The sequence below is a fragment of the Haematobia irritans genome, chromosome 3 (genome assembly GCF_050003625.1).
Source record: "Haematobia irritans isolate KBUSLIRL chromosome 3, ASM5000362v1, whole genome shotgun sequence".
NCBI lineage: Eukaryota > Metazoa > Arthropoda > Insecta > Diptera > Muscidae > Haematobia > Haematobia irritans.
Window position 1 is genome coordinate 149,478,189 of NC_134399.1, and position 27,721 is coordinate 149,505,909.

General features: G+C 35.4%; 2 protein-coding genes across 2 annotated transcripts in view; both read right to left on the reverse strand.

The window, feature by feature from the left end:
• Window positions 1-21,935, reverse strand: part of cac (calcium voltage-gated channel subunit cacophony) — a 289,864-nt gene extending 267,929 nt beyond the window's left edge. The window contains exons 1-2 of the mRNA XM_075299357.1: window positions 21,624-21,935; window positions 13,229-13,368 (exon numbers count right to left, since the gene is read on the reverse strand). Coding sequence (XP_075155472.1) covers window positions 13,229-13,368; window positions 21,624-21,842 — 359 coding nt within the window. The 5' untranslated portion in view covers window positions 21,843-21,935. The remainder of the gene's footprint in view (window positions 1-13,228; window positions 13,369-21,623) is intronic.
• An 801-nt stretch (window positions 21,936-22,736) lies between these two features.
• LOC142231241 (uncharacterized) lies at window positions 22,737-27,477 on the reverse strand. Its single transcript, XM_075301859.1, has 3 exons — window positions 23,486-27,477; window positions 22,808-23,422; window positions 22,737-22,746 (listed from the first exon to the last, which is right to left on the reverse strand). The coding sequence occupies exons 1-3, from the start codon at window positions 27,475-27,477 to the stop codon at window positions 22,737-22,739; spliced, it is 4,617 nt and encodes a 1,538-aa protein (XP_075157974.1).
• Between the last annotated feature and the right edge of the window lie 244 nt (window positions 27,478-27,721).

The following is a 27,721-nucleotide window of genomic DNA, read 5'->3' on the forward strand; positions in this document are numbered from 1 at the left end:
ATTTATTTCAGATTTTCAGTTTGTGTTTTTTGGGTTTTCAATTTATTTTAGCAATAATTTCGATTATTTTTGTTCGTTTTGTTTTCCACACAAAAAAATACAATTTCAAAAATGAAAAGAGAAATTAAAAAAAAAAGAAATAGACATATATTTATGTAGTTAAATATTTATGGTAAATTTTTGCTACTATTATTTTCTAGTAGAATACATTGACTACAAATAGAAAAAAAAATTTTATTGCATATTATTAATGAAATCAAAAATTTCATTAATTTGCATATAATTATAGAAATGAAGATATGAAAATAGTATTGTGATTTTATTGGAATTTAATAACAAAAAGCTACATTTAAAGCGAAACAAAACGGAAAATCATAAATCAAAATGAGGAAACATAAATGAATATTAAACTAAATAAATTCCACACATTTCGCGTTCTAGAGACCCAAGCAGATTTTACTAGATTGCCTTTAGCAAATACTTTAATATAATTAATATTGAATCGATTTCAATATATAGATGATACAAATATATTTTTTTGTTACTAATAAGTTTTGTCGATTTTTTTTTACGTAGCAATTTCTATTTTCGTTTGAGACACACACTTTCTTGGATTTGCCATTTTCTAAATTAATCTATAAATATTAAAATAATTATATTTAACTATCTATAAAATTTGTTTTACTATATAACAAACAACAATTTGAGACTAAAAATAATTTTATCATTGTATTTTATTTATTTATTGTTTTTTCTTTGTTTACCCTGAACTACTGGTTTTAAAGGAAGAATTTACTTTGAGTTAAGGAATTGGCTAATTGCTTTCCCAGTTAACATTACACAACACCGAAAAAGTATAAATAATATTTTTCCAGAAATGATCCAAAGTCCATGCCGTAACGGTAGAAAACTAGCTCGTGAATTGAACATAACGCAAGTGAGGCTGCAACACATATTAAAATTGGTCTTAGACGTAAGCCATTTAGGTTGCAAAAAGTACAAGAGCTCATCGGTGCACAAAGAAAGTTAAGACTGGAAAGAGCCAAGAAGTTGCTTTAAAGGTGGCCAATTACCGAATTCCGTTTTATCCGATGGTATGTCATTCTAAATTGAGCAGTTTTGTAAAAAGTTACATATTCGATTCGCTACTATAACTAAGCCTCGCTAGTGTTAATGATGAGGGCCGAGGGTTGGGTTAAAATTAATGCGGAATATTATCGGGAAATGTGTTGAAGACAATATTGTAGCCTTTGCTGACAAATATTTCACCGGCAGACCATGGACATTCCAACGAGACTAAGCACCATTACACTGCCTTATACGCTTCCAGCATAATGACCACCAAAATCTTGGGATTTTAATCGGTTGGCACCACAAAATATATCGATCACATCAAGACCGGCTTCGCTGGGAATGGACTGGAATACCACAGAGCCAGCGGGAGATGGATTTGTCGGCATTTGTTTCTTTTGAAATTTAAAAATAACAAGTAAGGAAAGTCTAAAGTCGGGCGGGGCCGACTATATTATACCCTGCACCACTTTGTAGATCTAAATTTTCGATACCATATCACATCCGTTAAATGTGTTGGGGGCTATATATAAAGGTTTGTCCTAAATACATACATTTAATATCACTCGATCTGGACAGAATTTGATAGACTTCTACAAAATCTATAAACTCAAAATTTAAGTCGGCTAATGCACTAGGGTGGAACACAATGTTAGTAAAAAAACAAGTATATACAGCAGTAAGTTCGGCCGGGCCGAATCTTAAATACCCACCACCATGAACCAAATATTAGGGTTTCCTTTGAAATTTCAGGAGGGCTTGAGGACACTTCCCGAAGATAAATTTAAAGATTTCACCTATGAAGACTATATCAGATTCTGGATTTATAAGAACCATTTTTGTTTGAGTTTTAGAGGAATCATTAACATCTCTTTTAAGTGTGCAAGAAAATTATAAAATAACGTCTTGATTTGAAATCTTAAATCTGTAGAAGTAAAATCTGGAAATTTTACATTGAGTTTCAAGCCATTTTCATGATCAGTGCGCCTTCTACACCCTCAAGAAGTGAAGTCGGTCTATATGGAGGCATTACCAAATGGACCGATAAAAACTTAATCCGATACACGTTTTTGTGAGCCTAAAATACCAGAATATTTACAATTTCAGGCATATCAGATAAAAACTACGGTTTCTAGAAACCCAAGGAGTTAAATCGGGAGATCGTTCTTATGGGGGCTATACTAAAATATGGACCGATACTCACCATTTTCGGCACACCTCTTTGTGACCTGAAAATACCTCTAGATTTCCAATTTCAGGCAAATAGGATAAAAACTTCGGATTCTAGAAGCCCAAGACCCCAAATCGGGAGATCGGTCTATATGGGGGCTATACCAAAATATGGACCGATACTCACAATTTTTGGCACACGTATTTGTGATCCTACAATACCTCTATATTTCCAATTTCAGGTAAATTTAATAAAAACTGCGATTTCTATAAGCCCAAGAAGTAAAATCGGGAGATCGGTCTATATGGGGGCTATACCAAAATATGGACCGATACTCACAATTTTTGGCACACGTATTTGTGGTCCTACAATACCTCTAGATTTCCAATTTCAGGTAAATTGAATAAAAACTGCGGTTTCTATAAGCCCAAGAAGTAAAATCGGGAGATCGGTCTATATGGGGGCTATACCAAAACGTGGACCGATACTCACCATTTTTGGCACACCTCTTTATGGTCATAAAATACCTCCAGATTTCAAATTTCAGGCAAATTGGATAAAAACTACGATTTCTATAAGCCCAAGACCCCAAATCGGGAGGTCGGTTTATATGGGGACTATATCAAAACCTGGACCGATATAGCCCATCTTCGAACTTGACCTGCCTGCAGACAAAAGACGAGCTTGTGCAAAATTTCAGCACGATTGCTTCATTATTGAAGACTGTAGCGTGATTACAACAGACAGACAGACAGACAGACAGACGGACATCGTTATATCGTCTTAGAATTTCTCCCTGATCAATAATATATATACTTTATATAGTCGGAAATCGATATTTCGATGTGTTACAAACGGAATGACAAACTTATTATACCCCCGTCACCATTCTATGGTGGTGGGTATAACAAGTATATACGGCCGTAAGTTCGGCCAGGCCGAATCTTATGTACCCTCCACCATGGATTGCGTAGGAACTTCTACTAAAGGCTGTCATCCACAATCGAATTACTTGGGTTGCGATAACACTTGCCGATGGCAAGGTATCGTAAAACTTTTTAACACTGTCTTCTAAATTGTAAGTTAGTCCATAAGGGGTATATATTAAATAAAAAAAAGGCCGATTAAATACGTATATAATTCAGTTTAACAAAATTTTCTATAGAAATAAAATTTTGACAACATTTTCTATAGAAATAAAAACTTGACAAAATTTTCTATAGAAATACAATGTTGAAAAAATTTTCTATGGAAGTTTTGACAAAATTTTCCATAGAAATAAAATGTTGACAAAATTTTCTATAGAAATAAAATGTTGACAAAATGTTCTATAGAAATAAAATGTTGACAAAATTTTCTACAGAAATAAATTTTTTACAAAATTTTCTATAGAAATAAAATGTTGACAAAATGTTCTATAGAAATAAAATGTTGACAAAATTTTCTACAGAAATAAATTTTTTACAAAATTTTCTATAGAAATAAAATGTTGACAAAATTTTCTATGGAAATAAAATGTTGACAAACATTGCTATAGAAATAAACTTTTTACAAAACTTTCTATAGAAATGAAATTTTGACAAAACTTTCTATAGTAATAAAATTTGACAATTTTTACATGGCTATTAGAGGCCATATACTAACGAAATGTACCAAATTTCAACCGCATCGGATGACTTTTGCTCCTCCAAGAGGCTCCGGAGGTCAAATCTGGGGATCGGTTTATATGGGAGCTATATATAATTATGGACCGATATGGACCAATTTTTGCATGGTTGTTAGAGACCATATACTAACACCACGTACCAAATTTCAATCGGGTAGGATGAAGTTTGCTCCTTCAAGAGGCTCCGGAGGTCAAATCTGGGGATCGGTTTATATGGGAGCTATATATATTTATGGACCGATATGAACAAATTTTTGCATGGTTGTTAGAGACCGTATACTTAGACCACGTACCAAATTTCAACCGGATCGGATGAATTTTGCTGCTCTGGAAGGCTCCGCAAGCCAAATTTGGGGATCGGTTTATATGGGGGCTATACGTAAACGTGGTCCGATATGGCCCATTTTCAATACCATCCGACCTACATCAATAACAACTACTTGTGCCAAGTTTCAAGTCGATAGCTTGTTTCGTTCGGAAGTTAGCGTGATTTCCACAGACGGACGGACAGCCGGACAGACGGACGGACGGACAGACGGACGGACGGACATGCTTAGATCGACTCAGAATTTCACCACGACCCAGAATATATATACTTTATGGGGTCTTAGAGCAATATTTCGATGTGTTACAAACGGAATGACAAAGTTAATATACCCCCATCCTATGGTGGAGGGTATAATATGGGAAACATTTAAATCTGCAGCAATTTTAAGAAAACTTCGCAAAAGTTTATTTATGATTTATCGCTCGATATATATGTATTAGAAGTTTAGGAAAATAAGAGTCATTTTTACAACTTTTCGACTCAGCAGTGGCGATTTTACAAGGAAAATGTTGGTCTTTTGACCATTTTTGTCGAAATCAGAAAAAACATATATATGGGAGTTATATCTAAATCTGAACCGATTTCAACCAAATTTGGCACGGATAGCTACAATGCTAATTATACTCCCTATGCAAAATTTCAACTAAATCGGAGTTAAAAATTGGCCTCTGTGGTCATATGAGTGTAAATCGGGCGAAAGCTATATATGGGAGCTATATATAAATCTGAACCGATTTCAATCAAATTTGGCACGCATAGCTAGAATGCTAAATCTACTCCCTGTGCAAAATTTCAACCAAATTGGGCCAAAACTCTGGCTTTTAGGACCATATTAGTCCATATCGGGCGAAAGATATATATGGGAGCTATATCTAAATCTGAACCGATTTCAATCAAATTTGGCACACTTAACTGCACTATTAATTGTACTCCTAGTGCAAAATTTCAAACAAATTGGGCCAAAACTCTGGCTTTTAGGACCATATTAGTCCATATCGGGCGAAAGATATATATGGGAGCTATATCTAAATCAGAACCGATTTTAATCAAATTTGGCACACTTAACTGCACTATTAATTGTACTCCTAGTGCAAAATTTCAACCAAATTCGGCCAAAAATCTGGCTTCTGGGGCCATATAAGTTCATATCGGGCGAAGGATATATATGGGAGCTATATCTAAATCTGAACCGATTTCAATGAAATTTTGCATACTTGACTATACGACTAAGTATTATGTTTGTACAAAACTTCAAGCAAATCGGTATAAAACTCTGGCTGCTGGGTCCATATTAGTTCATATCGGGCGAAATATATATATGGGAGCTATATCTAAATCTGAACCGATTTCCAAAATCAATAGGGTTCTATTCTGATCCAAATTAGGAACATGTGCCAAATTTGAAGGCGATTGGACTTAAATTGCGACCTAGACTTTGATCACAAAAATGTGTTCACAGACAGACGGACGGACGGACGGACAGACGGACATGGTTATATCGACTCAGGGACCCACCCTGAGCATTATTGACAAAGACACCATGTGTCTATCTCGTCTCCTTCTGGGTGTTACAAAAATATGCACTAACTTATAATACCCTGTTCCACAGTGTGGCACAGGGTATAAAAATATAGCGGTTTCCCTTATCGCATTACATATCAGCCACCCCTAAAACGTATATATTGGAACCCCTTTGGTTTCTTTTTCTATATTATTTCTACATAAAAAAAAAATTGTGATTCAATCATGGAATTAAGTGATCCAATTATTTTTTAATTGAAATGTTTTCAATCTCACAAATGATAGTATCAATTAAAAAATTAATTGAAGTCAATTAAAAAAATTAATTGAAAGTCAATTAAAAAAATAAATTTATACTATTAATTTTTGTGATTGATTTTTGTCTCAAATAAAAAATTTGTTGAATCAATTAATTTTCTGAAATGAATATTTTTTATATCCACCACCATAGAATGGTGACGGGGGTATAATAAGTTTTTCATTCCATTTGTAACACATCGAAATATCGATTTCCGACTATATAAAGTATATATATTCTTGATCAGGGAGAAATTCTAAGACGATATAAGCATGTCCGTCTGTCTGTCTGTTGTAATCACGCTACAGCCTTCAATAACGGCGCTATCGTCCAGAAATTTGGCACAGATACGTTTTTTGTTTGCAGAAAGGTCAAGTTCGAAGATGGGCTATATCGGTCCAAGTTTTGATATAGTCCAGATTTGGCGTCTTAGGCTTTTAAAACCCGTAGTTTTTATCCGATTTGCCTGAAATTGAAAATCTAGAGGCAACAGGTTGGCTGATAAGTCCCCTGTCTGACACATCGATCGCGTCGCTAGTATTAAATTCATATTATTTGTATATAGACCAACCTTCAAATGATTCGTGTCAAAATTTGACGTCTGTAATATGGTATGCAAAATTCAAGCGTGGTGAAATGAGCACCGAGGACGGTGAACGCAGTGGACGCCCGAAATAGGTAGTTACCGACGAAAACATCAAAAAAAATCGACAAAATGATTTTGAATGACCGTAAAATGAAGTTGATCGAGATAGCAGAGGCCTTAAAGATATCAAAGGAACGTGTTGGTCATATCATTCATCAATATTTGGATATGCAAAATGGGTGCCGCGCGAGCTCACATTTGACCAAAAACAACGACGTATTGATGATTCTGAGCGGTGTTTGCAGCTGTTAACTCGTAATACAGCCGAGTTTTTCCGTCGATATGTGACAATGGATGAAACATGGCTCCATCACTACACTCCTGAGTCCAATCGACAGTCGGCTGAGTGGACAGCGACCGGTGAACCGTCTCCGAAGCGTGGAAAGACTCAAAAGTCCGCTGGCAAAGTAGTGGCCTCTGTTTTTTGGGATGCGCATGGAATAATTTTTATCGATTATCTTGAGAAGGGAAAAACGATCAACAGTGACCATTATATGGCGTTATTGGAGCGTTTGAAGGTCGAAATCGCGGTAAAACGGCCCCATATGCAGAAGAAAAAAGTGTTGTTCAACCAAGACAACGCACCGTGCCACAAGTCATTGAGATGGATGGCAAAAATGCATGAATTGGGCTTCGAATTGCTTCCCCACCCATTGTATTCTCCAGATCTGGCCCCCATCGACTTTTTCTTGTTCTCACACCTCAAAAGGATGCTCGCAGGGAAAAAATTTGGCTGCAATGAAGAGGTGATCGCCGAAACTGAGGCCTATTTTGAAGCAAAACCGAAGGAGTACTACCAAAATGGTATTAAAAAATTGGAAGGTCGTTATAATCGTTGTATCGCTCTTGAAGGGAACTATGTTGAATAATAAAAACGATTTGTGACAAAAAAATGTGTTTTTCTTTGTTAGACCGGGGACTTATCAGCCAACCTGTTATTTTAGGACCACAAATTGGTGTGTCGAAAATGGGGGTATATTCTCCATATAGACCGACCTCCCGATTTTACTTCTTGGGCGTCTAGAAACTATATTTACAATCCGATTTGCCTGAAATTGGAAATCTAGAGGTATTTTGGGATCATAAAGAGATGTGTCAACAATGGTCAGTATCGGTCCATGTTTTGGTATAGCCCCCATGTGGACCGATTTCCCGATTTTGCTTCTTGGGCGTCTATAAACTGTACTTACAATCCAATTTGCCTGAAATTGGAAATCTAGAGGTATTTTAAGACTAACAAATATATATGGCCGTAAATTCGGCCAGGCCGAATCTTATGTACCCTCCACCATGGATAGCGTAGAAACTTTTACGAAAGACTGTCATCCAGAATTGAATTAATTGGGTTGTGGTATCTTAAATCGTTTTCTAAATTGTGAGTTAGTCCATACGTGGTATATATTAGACAAAAAAGGAATGTGTAGGTAAGTCTACAAATAATTACGAATCGATATGGACTTTTGCACGGTACATTGAATTGGAATATGGGGGTCGCTTATATGGGGGCTGTATACAATTATGAACTTGATATGGACCAATTTTTGTGCGATTGGGGATCGATTTTTCTAAGGGCTATATATAACTATAGACCGATATGGAACTAGTTAGGCGTGGTTGTTAACGGCCATATACTAGCACAATATACCAAGAGGCGCCAAAACCAAATCGAGGGATCGGTTTATATGGGGGCTATATGTGACTATGGACTGATATGGACCACTTTTGCATTGGTTGTTATATATCATATACTACCACCACGTACCAAATTTCAACCAGATCGGATGTATTATGCTTCTCCAAAAGGCAACGGAGGTCAAATCTGGGGATCGGTTTATATGGGGGTTATATATAATAATGGACTTATATGAACCAATTCCTGTATGGTTGTTGAATACCATATACTAACATCATGTACCAAATTTCAACCGAATCGGATGAACTTTGCTCTTCCAAGGGTCAAATCTGGGGATCAGTTTATATGGGGGCTATATATAACTATGGACCGATTTCGACCAATTGTTGCATGGGTGTTTGAAGCCATATATTAACACCACGTACCAAATATCAACTGAATTAGATGAATTTTGGTCTTCCAAGAGGCTCCGGAGGTCAAATCTGGGGATCGGTTTATATGGGGGCTATATATAATTATTGACCAATGTGGACCAATTTTTGCATGGTTATTAGAGACTATAGACTAACACCATGTACCAAATTTCAGCCGGATCGGATGAAATTTGCTTCTCTTAGAGGCTCCGCAAGCCTAATCGGGGGATCGGTTTATATGGGGGCTATATATAATTATTGACCGATGTGGACCAATTTTTGCATGGTTTTTGAATGGGGTCTTAGAGCAATATTTCGATGTGTTACAAACGGAATGACAAAGTTAATATACCCCCATCCTATGGTGGAGGATATAAAAGTTGGTGTGTCGAAAATGGGGTGTATCGGTCCATGTTTTGGTGTAGCTCCCATATAGACCGATGTCCCGAGGTTACTTCTTGGGCTTCTAGAATCCGTAGTTTTTACCCAATTTGCCAGAAATTAGAAATCTAGAGGTATTTTAGGAAAGGGTGTGCGTATCGGTCCATGTTTTTGTATAGCCCTTTTATAGACTGATCTCCCGATTTTTTTTCATGGGCTTGTAGAATTCGTAGTTTTTACCCAATTTGTCTGAAATTTGAATTCTAGAGGTATTTGAGGACCTTTAAGAGGTGTGTCGGAAATGGTGAGAATTGGTCTATGTTTTGGTATAGCTCCCATATAGACCTACCTCCCGAATTTATTTCTTGGACTGCCAGAATCTGTAGTTTTTATGCACTTTGCCTTAAATTGGAAACCTAAGTATTTTAGGACCACAAATATGTCTGCCAAATATGGTGTGTATCGAACCATGTTTTAGTATAACCCCCATATAGACCGATCTACCGATTTAACTCCTTGGGCATCTAGAAACCGTAATTTTTATCCGATTTGCCCGAAAATGTAAGTATACTGGTATTTTAGACTCCAAAAAAGTAAAATTTCCAGATTTTGCTCCTCGTAATCATTTCAAAGCAAAGCTTTATTTCATAATTTACACGATATGTTTATGATTTCTCTAATACTTAAACAAACTTGGTTCTAATAAATCCAGAATCTGATCTAGTTTTCATAGATAGAATCTATAAATTTATCTTCGGGAAGCGTACTGATTGAACTGATCTGCTTGGGAGAATATCTGTCATCAAACAACCCCTCACACCCCTGCAATTTTCAAAGGAAACTTATGTGCGTGAAGATAAATTGTAAATTTAACTAGTCGAGACACAAACCAGGTAGTTTTTGCCTGCGCACCTAATGGGTTAATTACAATTTGGGGAGATAAAATATTTAATGAAAATCAGCACTTTCCAACATATTTGCGCAAAATATTTTGGTATTAAACGAAAGGTCTTGACAAGTACTATAAATGCAAGTGGTTGTCATGTTCGAAAGCGTCCCATAAATGTTAGTTTTGCAGCTATATTTTAAAAGTCAGTTTGTCCAACTTGAAATAAAGTTAAACTACGCCCACTGTGCAATACCTACTTGGTATCAAATGAAGGCTCTTGATGAGTACTATAAATCCAAGTGGTTGTTATATTCGAAAGCATCATAAAAATATCGATTTTTATAAAAAAGAAAATTACTTTTTTAGAATTTCAAAAAAAGTGCACATTGGCCCACTGTGCAACACCTGCTCTACGGTGTTTGGTATCAAATGAAAACTCTTGATGAGTACTAGAAATGCAAGTGGTTTTTATTTTCGAAAGTTTCCCAAAAAAAATTGTTTTAAGCAAAAGTAAAATTAATTTGCGAAATTTTAGAAAATATCGCACCAGCGCCCACTGTGCAAAACCTGCTCTAGATTTTTTGGTATCAAATGAAAGCTCTTGACGAGTACTATAAACGCAAGTGGTTCTCATGTTCGAAAGCATCATAGAAATATCGATTTTTATCAAAAATATAATTAATATGTCAGAATTTAAAATATAGTGCACGCGGGCCCACTGTGCAATACCTGCTCTAGATTTTTTGGTATCAAATGAAAGCTCTTGATGAGTACTATAAATCCAAGTGGTTGCTATATTCGAAAGCATCACAGAAATATCGATTTTTATCAAAAAGAAACTTAGTTTGCACGAAGTTACAATATAGGACACCCGTGCCCACTGTGCAAAACCTGCTCTAGAACTTTTTTCTGTATAATTACCTATTCCTAATTACTCTACGGGAAATGGGTCAAACCTAGCACTGGTACACGACTAGTTCCTGGTGTGTATGGAACAGTCCTAGTTCTGGTCAAAACGTATGGAAGGGACCGGTCACTTTAATATGGGTTTGTCATTAATTAATTTTTGTGATTGTTTTTTTTTTTTCTGTTAATTAAAAAATTTGTTGATTCAATTAAACTTTGAATTGAATATTTTTTAAAAATCAATTAACGCTTTAATTTCGTTAAATTTTTTTGTGCATCTATTAAACGCATTCCAAACCACACGTCTTGAGACATCTTAGTACGATTACAGGATTACAGATCCCCATGAACTAGTCTGGGATAATTTGGGCCCCACCACTTTAATATGGAAGGTCATTAACGAGGTAAATTTACACTTTAGAACACGTCTTGGACTCATTCCATTGCATAATTTTCATCTAAATTCGTATTTTACCATACCATTTATAGCAAAAATTTTGAAAATTTGTATAAAAATTGTAGTAGATTTTTTTTTTAAATTTTTATAACTACCCTTAAAAGCGGAAGATCACCGATTTCAAAAAAAAAAAAAAAAATATGTGTTTTTTTTTAATAGTGGTGTATCCTAAAAATTACAGTGCGCATTAAACTGAGTTTTTATTTACAATACACAATTTTTTTTACCAATATTACTGTCAAGTCTGTTAAATACCATTTAATTTAAAATTTGCAGTTTTTTGAATTTTTGGTCAAAATTTGATTTTCACTTTTGACTGCCGATTACTCAGAAGTACTACCAATTTTCCGAAATTTTTTAAGAAATACCGCTATGGTGTTTTAAATATAACAGATTTGATTTCGTAAAATTCGGTTAAAATTTTAATAGGTAAGAATTTTTTTCTGGTTGTATCCTAAAAGATACAGTGCGCCTTTAAGGGTTAACTCAAATTGTTGTTCGTTTTAAACTACACTCTAATTGTGGATAAATATTTAAATGTAAATAAGATATAAAAAAATACATAAGTGTTACACACATCCTATTTGGCAGATATTAAAAATAAGGTTGGAATAAAATCAAAAATGAAAATGTTAAAAAAAAACTATCTAAAAGTCTAAACTTTTTTCATAAGATAATATGTTTACCATGACTGAAGTAAGACATATACGTATATTTCATCCTTGAGAAGAATAAACGACGAGATAGAAAATTAAGATGTAACTAGACTGTAGACGGATGTTTAACTAGAAATACCCTAGCGGTTTTTTTTTCTAGACATTTATGAGAAAATATTAAAAAAAAAATAATTAGATATTTATATGAAAACTAGCCTAGGTTAAAGATGTCCTAGATTTCATTGAAATTTTCAAAACTAATGTAGATCCACTACACATAAATTTTGATAATCGTAGTTTGAAGTTAATTGAATTTGAAGCTTACTTGGAATTCTTGAAACAAGTTTCAAGGGCCTTAAGACACGAAACGATCTCAACATACGCAGATCGACATCTATGTTGGCCTCGGCAAAGATTGTCATGGCACTAATGGGGTGGATGTGTGTGTATGAGAGAGAGTGGATGTCCCATCAAGGATATGCGGTCAAATTGTTTTTTTTTTTACGGAATCAACCACGCGTCGAGATAAAGTTGTGAAAATTATAAAAAGAAAACGAAATGAAAATAAAAAAACAAAATGCGCAAATATAAAATAAACGAAATTTAAAAAGAAACACAAAACAAAAGGAAGTTAAAGAAAATAAATAAACACAATATATGCACATTTAATAATACGTAGAGTTAAAGTCAAACAGGAAATGGAAATAGAAACCAATACAAACAAAAAAGATAGACGGATAAAGAACAACAACAAAGAGGATCGATCGATCATTGACCAAACAAAAAACAAGAGACAGTAAGAGAGAAGAAAGAAAGCGTTAGAAACGGCTCGAAATAAAACCAAACAAAAAATGTTTGTGAAGTTTGAAAAAATGTTTCTTTAAAGGAAAAAAAGAAGTAAAAGAAAAAGTATCGATTTTTCAAAAAACGCAGACTCAGAGATGGAGAGTTGTAGGTTAACAACACACAAACACTCACAAAATCAAAACAAATCAGAAATTAAAATTATTTTGGTTTTTTTTTTGTAATATTTTTTCTTGGCCAAAATTTATGTTCATGGCAAATTTTCAGATTTGACCACAGAAATTAGAAAACAGAAGCGCAGACATTTAAACGAAACGAAACAAAAATCGAAAATCAAAATACAGGAAAAACGTTATCAAATGTGAAACACTGTGCATAACCAACTTACCCCGTCACTACTACAAAGAAATCCATGATGTTCCAAATATTCCTGAGGTAGGAGTGTTTATGCAAAACTAGACCTAAGGCAAGGATCTTGAGCGATGCTTCTACACAGAAAATGCATAAAAAATAGGTCTCCGTTTTTTCCTGAAAAAAAAATAAGGAGTACAAATATTAGAAAAATCTGCAAATTCGTTTAAACTAAACACAAAATGTTGTGGCATTATGTTAAAGAGTTTTCTCAAAATAATATTTCAATACTGAAAAAAAATATTGTCATAAGCCCAAAAATTTTATGTCCTGAAAATTTTAATATCATATACGGTTCCCAGCAAAAAAATTTGGAAGTTCTTCCAAAGACACAACTTTAAAAGCACTTCCAGAAGATGCATTCCCAATGATGTTCTTTACTACCCAAGAAGTTCTTTTAATTCAATTTTTTATAACTTGACTTTTTCATACTTTTAATGGATAATTTTATTTTTTTGTCTCAAATAGGTTAAAAACAGAGTAAGAATTCGTAAAATGGTACATTTAAATTTTGTTGGAAAAAATGCTTAATCCAATCTGACAAAATTGTGAATTTTTGAAAATATTTGAGGTGAAACGTTTCCGACAAAAAATTATAAAAAAATTATAAAAAAATTATAAAAAATATTTATTTGACAAAATATCACAGAATTTTTAAATTTACATCCAAAACATTGAATTCGGATCACACCTAAAGAAGTGATGCAAATTCAGTGCAACGGCTGTTGAAATGGAGGACTTCCGTCCTCTGACAAGCCAATGTTAAATTCATCACTTCTGCGTGAATTGTGCACCACTTTCGGATCCAAAAAGAACATTTTCATTACTTTTTTGGCGACGCTTTTTTGCTGGGTTGCCACAGTTGGTAGAATTCTAATAAAAACGTTAGATTTTTTAGTAATTGCTAGAGTGGTAGAATTCTTAATGTTTTGATACATATTTTAAACTATTCACCTTTATCTGAGAGTTAGAAATAAAATTTTGACAAACTTAGTTATAGAAATAAAATTTTGACAAAATTTTCCAGAGAAAATTTTCAAAAAATTTTCTATAGAAAGAAAATTTTTACAAAAATTTTTACAAATGATTTTTTATACAAATAAAATTTTAACAAAACGTTCCATAAAAATAAGATTTTGACAAAATTTTCTATAGAAATAAAATTTTGCCAAAATTTTCTATGGAAATAAAATATTACCAAAATTTTCTATAGCAATAATATTACCAAAATTTTCTATAGAAATTAAATTTTGACAAAATTTTCTATGGAAATAAAATTTTACCAAAATTTTCTATAGAAGTAAAATTTTGCCAAAATTTTCCATAGAAATAAAGTTTTGATAAGATTTTCGACAGAAATAAAATTTTGAAAATTTTTCAATAGAAATAAAAAATTGACAAAATTGTTTACAGAAATAAAATTTTAACAAAATTTTCTAGAGAAATAAAATTTAAAAAAAAAAAATCTATACAAATAAATTTGTCAAAATTTTCTTTAAATTCAATATCTTCAAGAACGTAAATTTAATATTAGATCATACTATCAAAGTCCATTGTTAGTAAGTACTCTCTTTTTGTTGAAAAAAACATCTAAAATTCCACACACTTACAGTTCAAAGTATATTTTTACATTCAAAAACTGTCGCACTTCTAAAACAAAATTTTTTCATACTAACTACAAAAATTTGGGAGCCACCGTGGTGCAATGGTTAGCTTGACCGCCTCGTGGGTTCGATTCCTGCATCGGCCGAACACCAAAAAGTTTTTCAGCGGTGGATTTCACCCCAGTAATGCTGGCGACATTTCTGAGGGTTTCAAAGCTTCTCTACACTGAAAAAATATTGTCGTGAGGTTAAAGATTTCATGTCTTTAAAATACGAATGCAAATTTTGCTTAGCACGGAAGACGCAATTCTCTACTATAAAGTTTTTTTCCTTGTCCAAAAGTCGATAAACTTTTCAATGAAGTCGTATTATCCCTATAATTACGTGATTTCATTTAAAAATGGGTATCATAACATGAAAGAAAAAATTTTTGGGCTAAGGTCAACTTGACTTTAATAACTCAGAAAAATTCTTTACATTTAATGAAATTGTCTTTAAATTTGTTGCCTTTTTGCATCTTGACTACAAAGCAAAAAATCGCTCAAATATAGGACATGTTTTTCAACACTTCATTTTAAAGACATTTAATACTTGAAACATATCATAATTTCTACTGGAAGTCAAGTCTTAATTTGGAAAATAAAGTTGTCGTTAACTCGTTTTTAAAGGACTTTGATAGCATATGAAGAAAAAAAGCTGAAAAAGCGAAAAATTAAAATTTGCTTCCTAGAAGCAAGTACACAAAACCTAAATTTAAAAGAGAATTGTGTCTTAAAAGTATCCTTACTTGTATTCTCCGCTTCTTTGGCTCGGAAACAATACCAAAATTTTTAAAGTAAAGACAAAATCTTTGGAACCGGGTATGCTTTTTTTTCAGTGTAAGTGGAATGCCGTTCGGACTCGGCTATAAAAAGGAGGTCCCTTGTCATTGAGCTTAACATGGAAACGGGCAGCACTCAGTGATAAGAGAGAAATTCACCACTGTGGTATCACAATGGACTGAATAGTCTAATTGAGCCTGATGCATTGGGCTTTCCACCTAACCTAACTACAACAAGTAAGGAAAGTCTAAAGTCGGGCGGTGCCGACTATATTATCCCCTGCACCACTTTGTAGATCTAAATTTTCGATTCCGTATCACATCCGTCAAATGTGTTGGGGCTATATATAAAGGTTTGTCCCAAATACATACATTTAAATATCACTCGATCTGGAAGAATTTGATAGACTTCTACAAAATCTATAGATTCAAATTTTAAGTCGGCTAATGCACTAGGGTGGAACACAATGTTAGTAAAAAATAAGGGAAACGTTTAAATCTGAAGCAATTTTAAGGAAACTTCGAAAAAGTTTATTTATGATTTATCACTCGATATATATGTATTAGAAGTTTGGGAAAATTAGAGTCATCTTTACAACTTTTCGACTAAGCAGTGGCGATTTTACAAGGAAAATTGCGGTATTTTGACCATTTTTGTCGAAAATAGAAAAACATATATATGGGAGCTATATCTAAATCTGAACCGATTTCAACCAAATTTGGCGCGCATAGCAACAATGCTAATTCTACTCCCTGTGCAAAATTTCAACTAAATCGGAGTTAAAAATTGGCCTCTGTGGTCATATGAGTGTAAATCGCGCGAAAGCTATATATGGGAGATATATCTAAATCTGCACCGATTTCAACCAAATTTGGCACGCATAGCAACAATGCTAATTCTACTCCTTGTGCAAAATTTCAACTAAATCGGACCAAAAAATTGGCCTCTGTGGTCATATGAGTGTAAATCGGGCGAAAGCTATATATGGGAGATATATCTAAATCTGAACCGATTTCAACCAACTTTGGCACGCATAGCTACAATGCTAATTCTACTCCTTGTGCAAAATTTCAACTAAATCGGACCAAAAAATTGGCCTCTGTGGTCATATGAGTGTAAATCGGCCGAAAGCTATATTTTGGTGCTATATCTAAATCTGAACCGATTTCAACCAAATTTTGCACGCATAGCTACAATGCTAATTCTACTCGCTGTGCAAAATTTCAACTAAATCGGAGCAAAAAATTAGCCTCTGTGGTCATATGAGTGTAAATCGGGCGAAAGCTATATATGGGAGCTATATCTAAATCTGAACCGATTTCAACCAAATTCGGCACGCATAGCTACAATGCTAATTCTACTCCCTGTGCAAAATTTCAACCCAATTGGGGTAAAACTCTGGCTTCTGGGACCGTATTAGTCCATATCGGGCGAAAGATATATATGGGAGCTATATCTAAATCTGAACCGATTGCACTCAAATTTGGCACACATGACTATACTACTAGTTGTACTCCTAGTGCAAAATTTCAACCAAATTGGGTCAAAACTCTGGCTTCTGGGGCCATATAAGTCCATATCGGGCGAAATATATATATGGGAGCTATATCTAAATCTGAACCGATTTCTTTCAAAATCAATAGGTATCTATTCTGAGCCAAAACACATACTTGTGCCAAATTTGAAGTCGATTGGACTAAAACTGCGACCTAGACTTTGATTACAAAAATGTGTTCACGGACAGACGGATAGACGGACATCGCTATATCGACTCATGAGCCCACCCTGAGCATTTTTGCCAAAGACACCATGTGTCTATCTCGTCTCCTTCTGGGTGTTGCAAACATATGCGCTAACTTATAATACCCTGTTCCACAGTGTGGAGCAGGGTATAAAAATTTCATTTTTGTAGTTAGGTTAGGTGGCAGCCCGATTTTTATACCCTGCGCCACACTGTGGAACAGGGTATTATAAGTTAGTGCATATGTTTGCAACACCCAGAAGGAGACGAGATAGACACATGGTGTCTTTGGCAAAAATACTCAGGGTGGGCTCTTGAGTCGATATAGCGATGTCCGTCTGTCCGTGAACACATTTTTGTAATCAAAGTCTAGGTCGCAGTTTTAGTCCAATCGACTTCAAATTTGGCACAAGTATGTGTTTTGGCTCAGAATAGATCCCTATTGATTTTGGAAGAAATCGGTTCAGATTTAGATATAGCTCCCATATATATCTTTCGCCCGATATGGACTAATATGGTCCCAGAAGCCAGAGTTTTACCCCAATTTGGTTGAAATTTTGCACAGGGAGTAGAATTAGCATTGTAGCTATGCGTGCCAAATTTGGTTGAAATCGGTTCAGATTTAGATATAGCTCCAATATATAGCTTTCGGCCGATTTACACTCATATGACCACAGAGGAAAATTTTTGGCTCCGATTTAGTTGAAATTTTGCACAGGGAGTAGAATTAGCATTGTAACTATGCGTGCCAAATTTGGTTAAAATAGGTTCAGATTTAGATATAGCTCCAATATATAGCTTTCGGCCGATTTACACTCATATGACCACAGAGGCCAATTTTTTTCTCCGATTTAGTTGAAATTTTGCACAGGGAGTAGAATTAGCATTGTTGCTACACGTGCCAAATTTGGTTGAAATCGGTTTAGATTTAGATATAGCTCCCATATATATGTTTTTCTGATTTCGAAAAAAAATTGTCAAAATACCAACATTTTCCTTGTAAAATCGCCACTGCTTAGTCGAAAAGTTGTAAAAATTACTCTAATTTTCCTAAACTTCTGATACATATATATATCGAGCGATAAACCATAAATAAACTTTTGCGAAGTTTCCTTAAAATTGCTTCAGATTTAAACGTTTCCATTATTTTTTTACTAACATTGTGTTCCACCCTAGTACATTATTAGACTTAAATTTTGAGTCTATAGATTTTATAGAAGTCTATCCAAATTTTGTCCAAATCGAGTGATATTTAAATGTATGTATTTGGGACAATCCTTTATATATAGCACCCAACACATTTGACGGATGTGATATGGTATCGAAAATTTAGATCTACAAAGTGGGGCAGGGTATAATATAGTCGGCCCCGCCCGACTTTAGACTTTCCTTACTTGTTTCTTTTAAATTTGGAAGACTTTTGGTAAAATGTTCTTCAAATTTTGGTAGATTATTTATGGCAACCGTAATCCAAACCATGCCAAAGAGTTTTTATTAGATTCAAAGTCGATAAACTTATCGTCTATTAGACCGCTGTAAACCAAATCTGGTCCACATGTTATTGTGGACCTAAAATACCACTAGATTTCGAATTTCGGGAAATCAGTCTATATAAGGGCTTTTCCAAAACATGGATCGATAAAACCCAAATACAATACACCTAAGGTATCTCCCGATTTCCAAATTCAAGCAGAAATTACGGTGTATAGAAGCCCCAGAAGTTAAAACTCGTGATTGGCCTATATGGGGTCTATATAAAAATATGGACTGATACACACCATATTCGGCACACCTCTTTGTGGAGCTAATTTATTTCTAGATTTGCAATTTCAGGCAAATCACATGAAAATTGCTGTATATAGGTGCTCAAGACCCCAAATCGGCGAACCGGTTTATATGGGAGCTATATCAAAACCTGGACTGGTATACACCATATTCGGCATATCTCTTTGTGGACCTAAAGTAACCCCAGATTTCATATTTCAAGCAAATCGAATAAAAATTGCGGTGTTTAGAAGGCTAATAAGTCAAATCTGGAGATCGGTCTTTATGGGGGCTATACCAAAACGTAGACCAATGCACATCGAATTCGACATAATTCTTTGTGCACCTAAAAAACCTTTAGATTTTGAATTTCAGCCAAATCGTATAAAAGTTGGGGTGTGTAGACGCTCAAGAAACCCCCGGTCTATATGCGGGTTATACCAAAACATGGACCGATACACACCCATTATACGACATAACTCTTTGTGGATCTAAAATATGTCTAGATTTTTAATTTCAGCCATATCGGATAAAAATTAAAGTGTCTAGACGCCCAAGAACTCCAATAGGGAAATCGGTCTAAATAGGGGCTATACAAAAACAAGTATATACGGCCGTAAGTTCGGCCAGGCCGAAGCTTATGTACCCTCCACCATTTATATAGAAATAAATTTTTGACAAAATTTTCTATAAAAATAAAAATTTGACAAAATTTTCTATAGAAATAAAATTTTGACAAAATTTTCTATAGAAATAAAATTTTTGTAGATTATTTTTGGCTCGAGTGGCAACCATGATTATGAACCCATATGGACCAATTTTTGAGTGATCGGCTATATAACTATAGACCAATATGGTCCAATTTTGGTATGGTTGTTAACGGCCATATACTATACTAAATTTGAACCGGATCGGATGAATTTTGCTCCTCCAAGAGTTTCCGGAAGTTAAATCTGTAGAACGGTTTATATGGGGGCTATATATAATTATGGACCGATGTGGACCAATTTTAGCATGGTTGTTAGAAAACCATGTACCAAATTTCAGCCGGATCGGATGAAATTTGATTCCCTTTGAGGCTCCGCAAGCCATATCTGGGGATCGATTTATATGGGGAATATATATAATTATGGACCGATGTGGACCCATTTGTGCATGGTTGTTAGAGACCATATACCAACACTATGTACCAAATTTCAACCGAATAGTATGAATTTTGCTCCTCCAAGAACTCCGAAAGCCAAATCTGAAGGTCCGTTTATATGGAGGCTCTACGTAAAAGTGGACCATTTGCAATACCATCCGACATACATTAATAACAACTACTTGTGCCAAGTTTCAAGTCGATAGCTTGTTTCGTTCGGAAGTTAGCGTGATTTCAACAGACGAACGGACGGACACGCTTAGATCGACTCAGAATTTAACCACGAACCAGAATATACCCCCATCCTATGGTGGAGGGTATAAAAATATGGACCGGAACACACCAGATTTCAGGACGATATTGCCATTACTTTATGGGGTCTTAATTTTCTTGATCCTAGATTTAAAGCCAGATAGGTCCCTAAAAAATTTCGTAAAGAAGAATCAATACCAAAATCCTTAAAGAAGGTCAAAATCTTTGGATCCAAGTGAACTTTTTTTGAGCCTTTAATAATAGGAGATGACTTTAAAGAACTTATTTTAAAGCTGTTTTTACTTAAAGCATAGCATAATTTCTACTTGAAATCTAGTCTGAATTTTGAAATTGTAGTTGTCGACGAAAAAGATGAAAAAAACGAATAATTTAAAATTTGTTTCCTAGAATCAAGTACGTAAAACTTAAGTTTTAAAGAGAATTGTGTCGACAAGGTATCCTTATTTCAATTCCCCGCTTCTTTGACTCAGAATCAACGCCAAAGTCATTGGTATATGGACAAAATCCTTGGAATTGGATGTGTGTGTGTGTGTGTGTGTTTTTTTTTTCAGTGTATATCTATGTTCTTCTGGTTTCCCCATATTTTACAACAAAATTCTGTGATGATTTCATATCTACAGACATGAAAACTTCGGGCTCACGACAATATATTTTTAGTGTAGTAATACTTATGGAAATCAAATTAACTGTCAAAATTAAAAGAAAAAAACTCTGATTTTTGCTTTTCAATATTAACACTGCCGTCATCAACTCAAAAACCGCATGTAGTTCTATTTATTAGCCTTACCAACAAACCAAACATAAAAGGATTCAATTAAACATTAATTATTGCAACAGCTGGTCGTAGGCGGTTTCTAGAAAAGTAAAATTTTCGGCTCACATGGCTTTCATTACTGTCTGGCAAGCCACATATCCTTTAGTGTTTGGTTTGGCTTGCATTCACTATTTGGCTAGGGGGTGGGCGGGTGGTGGGAGAATATGGGGTTTTTGTGTTTTTGTATGCTTTTTTGGCACTTGAAACTTACCAGCTTTTGGGCCAATACTGTTTTATCACACTCAGGCAAATGTTCTTCTAATGCCAACACAACGCAGTTGGCAATGATTGTCAATAACACAGTGTACTCGAAGGGCGGCCATTCTATTATGAAACGTGTGTATTTTCTAATTGGATTATCCTCGGTGAGGATAAATAATGATGTGGGACCACCACCAGGTGGTGTCTCTTCTTTCTTTGGGCCACCCATTCTATCAGCTAAGCGATGGGCTCCCCTTCGACCCGAGTGCCCCCCGCTTGTGGAGCCCTGTTGATGCCCTGCTAGCGCCGCTTCCTGAGCCGCTGCCAACCTGAAAAACAAAAACAAGGATAATTAATATAAATTTACTTATTTATTCTATATTACAAGTTCTTATTAGCAAAATTAGCGAAATCAACGTATTAAAAATTGAATGGTAGTTGGCAAATGATAGTTTTCAATTTAAAAGGATTTCGTTTGGATTTTTGGCCAAAATTTTTTAAATTAGATATGTATTAAGATAAAGATTCCCCATATTGATTTAAATGGTAGGAGATTCGAAAAAAAAATTCCTAAGTCCCCAAATAAAATGTCCGTCCCCTTTTACGAATTAATTAACGTTATTAATTATACCTAATAATAGTGTTGACGTAGAATGCTTTATTTCAACTTCCAGAAAAATTATACATAATTTCATTAAAAAGAATTTCTAAATCTATGTCTACTTCGTTTAAATTTTTTATAAATGCCACAGTCGTTTTCGACAAAGTGGATTTTTAAATAATACATACTAAAGAACAGAATAAACACATAACATTCTCCCCCCCGTGAATCAGGCTGATTCACCATCATTCGTAGCAAATACAGCTAATTTTGAAACAGGACGTCGTTTAATTCCACACGACGTCTTTACTTCGGCGGAACGTACTTGTCCATCTTTGGCTGGAAATACTTTTATAATTCGTCCCTTTAACCATTGACTTCTTGGCATTGTTGCATCCACTATGATTACAAAATCATCTATTTTCACGGGTTTTGATTTATCTCTCCATTTTGATATTTGAAGAAGTTGGGGCAGGAATTCGGTCACCCATTGTCTCCAAAAACGATCCTTTAAATTTTGGGCTATTCTCCACTGTTTGCGAAGACATAGATTTTCTTCAGAACTGGTTGGAGTTTGGGTCGAGTTTAAACACCCCAGCAAAAAATGATTAGGTGTAAGCGGTTCATCATCCTCAGAAGATAGTTGAATTTCTGTAAGAGGTCGGGAATTGATTATGTTTTCTGCTTCAATTAATAAACTATTAAGCGTCTCCAATCTGGGAGCATCATTTTGAAGCGTTTTAGACAAAATCCTCTTTATTATTCTTATAAGACGTTCCCAAGCACCTCCAGAGCTTGGATTTTCAGGGCAATTAAAAATCCATTCGATATTCTTGTTAGCAACTTCGTCGTTGATTCTGTCAATATCAATAAGCCGTTCATGTCGCTTCAAAAGTTTTTGGGCACCAATGAAGTTCGTCCCGTTGTCACTTCTTAGTCTTATGGGAATTCCTCGTCTATTAATGAAATTCCTTAGACACAAAATTAAGGCATCGGTTGACAAATCGTGTGCCAGTTCAATGTGGGCAGCTCTGACCGTTAAGCACGTAAAGACTACTGCCCACCTTTTCTCCCTTCTACGACCAATTGAGACATTGAACGGACCACAGAGGTCAACTCCTGTATACGTAAATGGTCTAACATATGGTGTTATTCGATCTGGTGGCAGCTGGCCCATTTGAGGAATTGTTGGTTTCGCTGCATCCATCCTGCAGACAGAGCAGTTTCTTCTGACTCTATTATATAAGGTCTTGATTCGTGGAATCCAGTACCTCTGACGTAATTCATTTATTGTGAGACACATATTCTGGTGATGGTTTTTGATATGATAATGTGTCATTATTAATTGTGAGACCCAATGGCTGTGAGGCAGTATTATGGGTCTGCGTGCACCATATGGCAAATAAAGTGCTTCATCAAGACGTCCTTTAACGCGTAGTAAACCATCCACATCCAGGTAAGGAACTAGCTTGTATATGGAGCTTCTTTTGGAAATTGGCTTACCATGTCTTAAGCAATTGATCTCATCTGAAAAATGTTCCAGTTGAACCCATTTACAAATTTCTCTATCTGCTTGATCAATTTCCGTGGCGATTAAATACGTGGTTTTCTTCGGCGCTAGTTTGGCAAATCGTAGTATCCATGCTACAGTCCTTTTTAATTTGATGTAGGAAGAAAATTTTTGATAATTTACCAATGAATCCTTTTGATTCGTGGATATAAGATAGTTTGGCTTAATTTCTTCTTCTAAAGAAGGGTTGCATAGCACGATATTATTAGGCGGCCAGTAACTTTCGTTCTCTCTCAAAAATTCCGGACCTTTTATCCACAGACTTTCATTCGTGAACTTCGGTGGATAAACAGTTCTTGTACCAGAATCTGCTGGATTTTGGTTGGTTGGTACATACCTCCACTGATTTGGTTGGGAAAGATTCAAAATTTCTGCAATGCGATGGCTAACAAAGGATTTGAATCGCCTATTGGACGAATTTATCCATTGGAGAACCGTTTGGGAATCAGACCAAAAAGTTACGGATGTTATCTCACATTCATGTCCATCAACAACAGCTTTACTTAGGCGTGCTCCTAGTACAGCAGCCTGCAGTTCAAGACGCGGAATACTCATATGTTTCAGAGGAGCACATCTAATTTTTCCCATAACGAAAGAAATGTCATTTCCAATTTTAAAGTAACAGACAGCTGCATATGCCTCCTGGCTTGCATCAACAAAAACATGTAGCTGTACTTTCATGGTGGATAACGTTGGTGACAAACAGCGTTTTATATGGAAACATTCTATGTTCTTAAATTCTTTCCACCACATATCCCATTTGTTATAGATATGATTTGGAATCGGGTCATCCCAATCGATTTTAAATTTCCATGTCTCTTGAACAAGAGTTTTCGAATACAATAAAAAGTCTGCTATCAGACCATAAGGATCGAATACAGACATCGTGATTTTCAAAAGTTCACGCTTTGTTGGAGGTCTTTCCCCAACGAGAACTTCTTGGGGAAGTGAGTGGAACTTTGTTTTGAACTCGAAGACGTCTCTTGATTTGTTCCAATACATTCCCAAAATTTTGCTTGTCAATATTTGTTTTTCCATATTGACTTCTTCCATACTAGGTGAGGATTGACCGTTCATAATCTCTTCCAGGTTTTGGCTATTTGATATAAAACCTCTTAGTTCAAACCCCGCCATTGAGTTTATTTTAACGACTTGTTGAGAAATCTTGATAGCTTCGTCTTCAGTTTGAAAACTGGCCACAAAATCGTCCACGTAATGTTTCTCTAAAATAGCTGCACATGCTTCTGGATATTCATGCGCATATTCTTCTGCATTAATATTCTTTACGTATTCTGCACTACATGGGGAGCATATAGCACCAAAGGTCATGGAAGTCATTGCGTAATGTTTTATGGGCTGTTTGGTATCGCCATTTCTCCATAGAAACCTTTGCGAATGTTGGTCTTCTTTGCGGATTTTAACTTGGCTAAACATTTCACGAATATCTGCGGCAACGGCAATATTTCCTTCACGAAATTTCAACAGAATTTCAAGTAAGGGCTTCACCTGCTCTGGTCCTTTTAATAGAAATGAATTCAATGACGCTCCAGAAGATTTAGCTGCAGCATCAAAAACAACACGTAATTTTTCAGGTTTTTGGGGATTGACCACCCCAAAATGTGGGAGGTACCATACAGGAGAATTTTTGTTAGAAACTTCCTCGCTGCTAAGTTCTTGGGCGTATCCTTTTTCGATATATTTTCGAATCTCATTTTTATATCTTTCTGCATAATGTACATCGTGGGACATCTTTCTTTCAGTTGCCTCTAGCCGTTTATATGCCATTTCATAACTAGGTGGCATTTTCGGTGGAAAACTTTTCCATAAGAGCCCAGTTTCAAACCGATTTCCTATCCTCTTCGTAGTTTTCTCCAATATATCTTTAGCGATTTGTTCCTCAACTGACAAAAGTGGGGGTAAACTCGGGTTTACACCAAAGTTCTCCGTTGCAAGAAATTCTTGAACAATGTTACTAAGATCATCTTCTCTTATATGCAAAACAATAGGCTGGTCAGAATCATTACCTATCGTTCCGTAGGTAAGCCATCCAAGTTTACATTGCATTGCAATCAAACATCCCGCCTGCTGGACTGTGGATGGCACTCCAAGTATGGCGTTGTCCAAACCAAGCAGCAGCATTGGGGTTACGTTCATGTAATCGTTAATCGGTAAGGTTGACAATTCAGGGTGATGTGATTTGAAAAAGGATTGCTGTGGTAAATTTAATGACTTCACTGTGTGTAAGTTCCGCAATGAGTACTTGGCTGTACCACTACCCACACCTTCAATTTCACAATTTACAAGAAAAGACTTTTCTTTGACAACCTTCTCCCCGTACCATTGTAGAGTCAGATTGGATGATTTTCCTTTTAGTCCCAAGAGACGAGCGGTATTTTCTTCAATTAAGGAAAGTGACGATCCTTCATCGAACATAGCATACACTGTAAGAGAACCAGAAGGGCCAGACAATTTTACGGGTAAAATTTTAAAAAGTTTACTCGCCTGCAACTGTTGGTGTCTGCAATTTAGCAACTGATTTGATGCATTTGCTTCGGGAAGATCGGTTTCGTCGTGAAGCGTCTTATGATGGTATAATTTGCAATTATTTATACCGCAAACTTTCTTAAACCGACATTTATTGGAGCTATGACCTTTGTACAGGCAGCAAAAGCATAGTTTCAGCTGTTTAGCATTTTTCCACCGTGAAGATAACGACATTTCTTCGGCAAATCGCTTGCATTTTGCGACTGCATGCTCACCACTGCAAATGTCACACCTAGACTTCGGATTCTTCGATTTGTCAAGCACCATCATTTGGTTTGTTTGTTGTGTAATCGGGTTAGAATTATTCGGCATCATACTTATTACTTTTGCCAAATCTGCAAGCCATGTAGAAAAGTCGCCGACATTTGGAAAAGGTCTAATATTTGCAGCTACCTTTGTCCATTCAAACTGTTGCTCTATAGGAAGCTTGGAAATCATTTCCTCTAATAAAGTTGGGCTCATAAGATGCTGTTGACATCCAGCAGACGTAAGAAATGCGACCACATTACGAACCATCGAGGAAAATGTAATAACTTGTTCCATCTTCCTTTTCGTGATGCTTGGAAATAGTTTAACTTTGTTTAATTGCGAACGTACCAATATATCCGGTCGACCGAACCGGAATTCCAATTCCTCAATTACCTTTGGTACGTCGTTGGGATATATAAGCATGGAAGAGACTGCTTCTCTCGCTGGACCACAAAGGCATTTTTGGAGACGCATCAAATTTTGCCGAAAACTGTATTTAAATGCGACCGTTGTGTCCTTAAAATTGGCTATAAACAGTGGCCATTCGTCGGCATTGCCTGAGAATAGCGGCAAATCATACAGCTTACAAACCGAATCTGCATTCACTAAAAACTCAGGATTTGGCAAATCCTGTCCGGATACTCTCTCATTTTGTATCAATTGAGGATTTATATTACCTTGGGGTGCAGCTGCGGATTCCTCTTCTCTGTTGGCAATAACGTTTTCGTTTGCATTTTGGATATTGTTCTGGTCAATTCTGACCTCGACTTGATGGAGTTGGTTTTTCAATACTGCAATGTCGCCACGACTTGCCACAACTGCTCTTGTCAATTTTTGAAGGCCCTCCACAATGTCTTTCAGTTGGCTTTCCACAGAGGCTTCCGCAGAGACTTCCACCATCGTAGTATTAAACGCACCATCTCCAATAGGAATGGGAATGGGAGATATCGGTTCCTCCCGATTTGACCGTAAATTATATGGACGAGACATATTTTATTAAAAAACTCCAATTGAAAGCAATCACAAATTATTGGAAAAAATTGTTCCACACAAAATTGACTGCGACAAGAAAATTTAAAACTGTTGACGTAGAATGCTTTATTTCAACTTCCAGAAAAATTATACATAATTTCATTAACAAGAA